At 32.7% G+C, this 6,380-nt stretch overlaps 1 protein-coding gene across 4 annotated transcripts; it reads right to left on the bottom strand.

Moving 5' to 3' along the window:
- Positions 1-658: 658 nt before the first annotated feature.
- Positions 659-2,481, bottom strand: LOC105768887 (uncharacterized). 4 transcript variants are annotated; one of them, XM_012589155.2, is made up of 5 exons: positions 2,244-2,472; positions 1,973-2,145; positions 1,276-1,532; positions 1,150-1,183; positions 659-1,051 (listed from the first exon to the last, which is right to left on the bottom strand). In XM_012589155.2, exons 2-5 carry the CDS (start codon positions 2,132-2,134, stop codon positions 851-853), a joined length of 654 nt encoding a protein of 217 aa, XP_012444609.1. In that variant the 5' UTR covers positions 2,135-2,145; positions 2,244-2,472; the 3' UTR covers positions 659-850. The 4 variants fall into 4 exon arrangements, with proteins under 4 accessions (XP_012444609.1, XP_052489252.1, XP_052489251.1 ...); XM_052633292.1 differs by having other exon boundaries at positions 2,382-2,461; XM_052633291.1 differs by having other exon boundaries at positions 2,347-2,460.
- Between the last annotated feature and the right edge of the window lie 3,899 nt (positions 2,482-6,380).

A 6,380-nucleotide genomic window follows, 5' to 3' on the forward strand; every position in this document is an offset into this window, starting at 1 on the left:
ATGGGTTGACCCAATATGATTAAATAAATTATTAAAAGAAATAAATGTATTAAAATATTAAAAATAGAAATCTAATTCAAATAATTTTTTTAATTCAATTTAATCTAACTGTACCAATTATTTAAGTTGTTTGTCCAAAATTTCGGATACAATTGGATGGTGATGTCCGGTTGGAACAACCCACTAAATTTGGTATTTGCCTTTTAACCTTCTGTCCTCCCTCGAGCGGGTTCAGCTGTTTAAAGGTCTTTTTCTACACAGCATGTGAGGAATAACAAACAATTAAATTTGAGATTTTTGCTAGAATTTGAAACAAGAAGGGCGGTTGCATTGATTCACGACATTTTCCATGAATCCCAGTAGCTGAATATGCAAAATATGGATAATAGAGATAAAAAGAATGATGCTAAAAGATGTAAACCCCAAGAAAGAAGTCAGATATTTTGACTCTTTTAGAGATACGACAGAGACAGACAGACAATGACCTCGTCATAGGTTGCAAAGCCAAGATGACCTGACAAGCTAGCCAAAACCCATCTTGCCCTTCTCTTTCATAATTCAGCCCCACTATTGCGGCCTAGATATCAGATTTTTCATCATATTAATAATATGGGTAAAAGTCGTCTTAAGAGGGATTGCATTTTCTAATTCCCAAAAATTAGGTAAATAACTATGTCCTTTCATTTAACTAGTCTTTGCCATATTGAAGTGTGATTTTTACGAAATAATAAAAATAAAGAAAAAATATAAAAATGAAAAGAGTAAAATCCCTTCCATTTCTTTTCTGCTTTTGGAGAGTGTAGATTAAGCATAAGCAGTTAACTTGTCTGTTTACGTTCCATTGGCATAATTACAGTGCTGAACTTTGTGCAGAGGAAGCAGCTCCTACCATACCTTTAACTTCTTCCGCTCTTGCTGGTGCGGCAGCAACTGGAGAGGGTGCCAATGCTCGGTATTTGGGATACTGGGGATAGAGTGGGAAGTAAGTTAAGTAGACTCCAGTTGTGTATTGGGATGCCAAATGTTGCCCTCCATATACATTGTAACAGTTCTGCGTAAACAAAAACAACAATACCAACTAATTTCAAACCATCATCTGTAATATTTAAACATAAATTGAAACTGGGTTAGAAAGAATAAGAGACTAACCAATGGATAACTATTGTGTGTGTAACCCGGATACCTGAATGGTAAAGCGCAAGCAGACATTTAGAAAAAAAAACTAGAGAATAAAATACGACTTCTAGTAAATCATGCTTTGCGGAGTGATCTAACCCGTAAGCCGAGTAAGGTAATCCGTATTGTGGAACGAGTTGACGGTAAAATGCGGGGGTACCAGTGCTTGGAGGCGCCATCACTCGAGATGGTGGTAGCGGGCTAATTAAGGGCTGAATACCATGGTGAGATGCAGAAGTTGGAGGATTCTTGTGGGCACCAAAAGCTGCAACATTACAGTTTGCTTTTCTTCCATCAATCACAGGAAATGGATTATAACAAGCCCTAATCGCTGAACCAGCATCCTTGAAAGTTACCTACAACATTGAAAACCAAGTTAAAAAGAATAGAATTTGTTGAGAGGCATCTGCTATTTTGGAAAATTTTTTAAAGTAGTCTACAATCGAAAATATTATCATATCGTGGTCGGGATTTTGTTCCCTAGCCTCCACGGAGAATCGCTCAAGTGTTACTAAATTTGTTTATAAATTTTCTATAAGACTAAGGTTAGTAATTCGAGTTACGATACATTCAGGTCAAATCTTAATATTTATTTCGAGTTTTATAATATCAGTCTCCATTAATTAAGGTATTTCTTCTGTAAACCATACACGATTCGTTCTTACAATATTTTTTATTGTTGACGGTTTAAGTCAATTAAAAGATGATAGTTCAAAGATTTTTACCAAGGGAATTGATTCTCGTTCAACAAAATTAAAGAGGAAAAGAAAAGAGAGGGGGATATGTGGGAGCTTACAAAGCCATAACCTTTTGATTTTCCAGTGCTTTTATCATTGATAACAACAGCTTCTAAGATCTCTCCAAACTGCTCAAAATAACGTTTGAGGGTATCCCTTTTAGTTTCCCAAGCCAAACCTCCAACAAAGATCTTGGTGTAAGTGGTGTCACCAACTGCCATCTTATTTAGCCCTGGTTCAGACATGGTGTAAGCAGACCAAACAAACAAAGCCAACCCCAAAGAGATTATTATAGAAAAAAAAGGAAAGAAGCCAGGCGAAATTCAGCACCTAAAAGCCAAAATATACTGGAAAATGAAGAGACAAAGTGAGAAAGGAGCCGTTGGGTAACAGAAAAGAAAGCATTTATGGAGTGAAAGCAATCACATCAAACCTTCCTCAACTTCTTCATATCCACAGACAACTCACCTTAGATTCCCTAACAAAGATACCCTAAACGAGAAAATGATGATGCCTAAGAAAAATATACCCGAGGGGGGGTTACCTAGGTAGAGAAACAAAATAGGAAAATGCCCTTGTTTTTATTTGGCATGTACTGATAATTAGCTTAACAATTAATTACATGGATCAATAATTTAATGATATGGAAAAGGAATATATGCATAAACAAATCATAACAAATGAGGAAAGAAGGAAAATGGAGAGTTGGATACAGCAAGGCGGACCCATTAAAAGTGTGTATATATATATATATAGTAAGTATGTATCTATGTCAAAATTACAAAAAGCAAAAAATCATAAAGTTTGTATTTCATTGAAATTCCCCTTTCTACTTCTTTTGTGCCCCTACTTGCAATTTTTTAAATATGCCACAATGTATTATATTTCATGAAATTTAGTCTCTTTATTTTTAATTTTTAAAATTTAAGTTAACTTGTTAACACTGTTAACTTTCTTTTGTTAAATTCGTTACTACAATGTTTTCAAATAAAAAATACTCATTTGGTAATCATATAATTAAAAAATGACTTTACAATTAACTTGAATTTAATCAAAAAATTAATAGTATTAAAAGATGGACTTGAAATTTGAAATCTGAAAATAAATAGACTAAATTCTATGAAATATAAGTACAACACTAAATTTTTAATTTTAAAAGTATAAAAATTGTGGCATATTTTACTAAAAAGGTTGCAAGTAGGGGCACAAAAGAAGTAAAAGGGGAATTTCCAATGAAATACAAATAACTCTATTATTATTATATTTTGTTTTTCTTTTGTAATTTTGACATATATACATACTATATATATACACACTTTTAATGGGTCCAAAATACGTGCCTTGCTGTCTCCAACTCTCCATTTTTCTTCTTTCCTCATTTGTTACGATTTGTTTATGCATGTATTCCTTTTCTATATCATTAAATTATTGATTCATGTAATTAATTTATTACCCCACAGTATGTATCTAACATACATATGGTAAGGTATATCTATCGGGCAAAATTAGGCGTATATATTGGTTTAAAAAAATTAGGGATTTAGGTTACTTTTGTTGAAAATTAGTGAAATAAATCGATTATGGAGAAAAAAGATAAAAATACGTTGTGTAAGATGCGCTTTCAAGTGACGTGGCACGAGGCAAGGCAAAAACGTGCTCTATAGGACGCGTTTTAAGGTGATGTGAAGGAGAGAGGGTGAAAACACATCCTACAGGGCACGTTTTTGTCATGTGGTGTTGCCCTGTCCCAAAGTCTGATTTAAATATGTATATATATATAAACAATTAGATTTTCAACGATTAGAAAATCACAACCGTTGATTTCCTAACCATTGGGGACCAACGGCTAGTTGACCAACAAAATTTTTTTCTCCAACGGTCATTTTTTTTCCCTATATATACCTTGCCTATTTTTAACTTTTTTCATTCAATCCTATTCTCTCAATTCTATTAATATATTCTCTCAATGCTCTTATTCTCAATTCTTTTCATTCAATTTCTCTCAATTTTCTATTTTATAATCTTTTTTTATTTTCATAACTTTAAATTTTTTTTAAATGTCAATATCTCAAATTCGTTTGGATCACAAACACATTTTCAACATCCAATTACATATGATAAGGAATTATTATTCTATTTATTTGAACGATGAATAAATTAATAAAGTTAATTTCACATTTCATTATTAAGTCTTTTGTATTTCTGTATTTTATATTTTGCATGCATAGCTAAATTGTGGCAAGCAAATATTAGCTCATTGACTATCTAAGTTCAAACTGAAGATAACTGACATTGTAAGAACATTTACATTGCGAGAAAGACAACTTACTTCAGTAGATAATCTAAATGAGTCAGTAATCCCATAAAATAATCAAATTGAGCATTTGATTCAAATACTGAGAAGGATTATTATGTCATCTACAATTCCAATTTGGGAAATGACTAGTCTTGGCTATCGGAGCAGTTGACTTCAAGAGTAGAGACATAGATGTATTCATTGGTAGAATGATACATTGGACTGGACCCAAGATGAATTAATTCTGAATCCGTTTGTTAATTAATTCACTTGTGATGTTCATGGTGTGGTTTACCGAAATCCTGAGTTAGTCACTAACTATGCTTATGCAACTCGTGTGCTTTGATATAAGTGGAGGGTTATGCTCTAAAGATGATCAAGCCTATAGCCGGTATGTTGGGTAAATGACTTGTGTATGGCATGACTTTACTAGCAACAATGGAATTCATAACTCAAGTAAAGAGTTAATGATATCCTCTCATTGACATTGTGTGGATTGATAAATATGGAACGTGACCACGGGTTGCTTGTTCTCGAATGAGTAATTTATCACAGTCATTTGTTGACAGTGTTCATATTAATCATTAAGAAGACACAATGGTGACAATGTGATAAAATAGGATTGTATTGAGTGAACGGATTCAACTCAAAGGAATCAAGGATATCATATAAGGGTAACACACACATGACGAGGTCATTGGACAAAATAGTTGGATGAAATGTTTTCATAAAAAGTATACTGTGAGTTTTCAATCATGGTACTTATTGTGGACTGACTCCATGATTAAGTAATTGTGAATTATCGGAACAATGCTTTTGGACATAATTGTAATTACTAGAGCCTAATTGTATATGTCTGATTGGTCCCTCCGCTAGCTTAACAAAAGCTTGATCGGACTGCATTTGGATCAGAAGAAAATTTTATGACTTTGGAAATAATTTAATTAAGTCGATTTATTTGATGTGTAATTAAATTAGGTGATCGTGAGAATTTTTCAAGTAGAAAATTTGATTAAATAATTTTCTTAAAAAATTAATTTGGAAAATCTAAGTGACTTTTGGGAAAATTAATTTTGATAACGTAAAATTAAATTAATCAAATTAATTAATATTAATGAGATAGTTTTAGAAATTAATTTTCAAGTCAGACAATGGCCCAATGGGTAATTGAACTTGAAAATTGGACCTAAGATCGTAAATTGGGGACGAGAGCCCAAAATTGAGACCAAGACCTAAAAACTGGTCGAACTGGGCCTAGTATGTGAAACCGGGTCAATAGTCCAACCAGTGGTTAGAGCGGACTGATCGAGTCGTTATTGACTCGGACTGAACCAGCAGCAGCCGAACCGGCTTGGGGTGCCGTAAGGGTCTCACACCTGCATCGTCGGACACGGCGGTGCCGATGATAGCGAGAGTGGTGACCAGGTGGCCTGCGGCAATTGGTCTTCGGTGGTTGAGTAGTGAAAGAGTTACACTCCTACTGGTACTCTACCAGAGAATTGGATTTTAGATTAACTATTTAAAAAATAATATTATTTTAATAAATTTAATATTAAATTAAATTCAATACTTATCTTAATAATATTTTATTAATTTAATATTAAAGTGATTATCTTATATTAAGTTAAATTTAATATTTATCTTCATAAGTATTATATTAATTTAATATTAAAGTGATTAAGTTTAATCATAGTTGAACTTTCTAAACTCTCCCTATATAAAGAGAGTCTTGGGTTATTATTTCATACACACTTGAATTCAAGAGCAAGTTGTAGAGAGAAAATTCTCTAAAGAAATTATTTTAAAAAATTTCTAGAGTGATTTTTCATATTTACAACTTGACCCAAAAATTTAGAGAAATTGCAAAATTACCCAACCGATAATTTTTGTGAAAAATTTCTTATTTAAAGCGATCCCACAGTCGATAGACGTAAGCTTGAGGATAGCGGAGAAGACTACTTGGTCGAAGCGTTCATCCTAGATAAATCGAAAAGATACAATTTTGATTAAGTGTTTATTTCTTTAGATATCTCAACTAAGTTCTAGTATTAGAAAAAAAATTAAAACTTTGGTTTTTTCCCTACATTTATTTTTTGCTGCGTTTTTCAAACCCAATTTTCCAACAAGCAATTTGTTCGAGGACCTTAGAAGTTTCAGAAAGAGACCAAATC

Source organism: Gossypium raimondii, chromosome 7 (assembly GCF_025698545.1).
Source record: "Gossypium raimondii isolate GPD5lz chromosome 7, ASM2569854v1, whole genome shotgun sequence".
Classification (NCBI taxonomy): domain Eukaryota; kingdom Viridiplantae; phylum Streptophyta; class Magnoliopsida; order Malvales; family Malvaceae; genus Gossypium; species Gossypium raimondii.

Excerpts from the sequence above, each read along its gene's own strand:
- LOC105768887 (XM_012589137.2), bottom strand. The coding sequence starts at position 2,158 with ATGTCTGAACCAGGGCTAAATAAGATGGCAGTTGGTGACACCACTTAC. Across the intron at positions 1,533-1,972 it reads AATCAAAAGGTTATGGCTTT|GTAACTTTCAAGGATGCTGG; the intron begins GTAAGCTCCCAC and ends TCAATGTTGTAG. Across the intron at positions 1,184-1,275 it reads TTACCTTACTCGGCTTACGG|GTATCCGGGTTACACACACA; the intron begins GTTAGATCACTC and ends TTTACCATTCAG.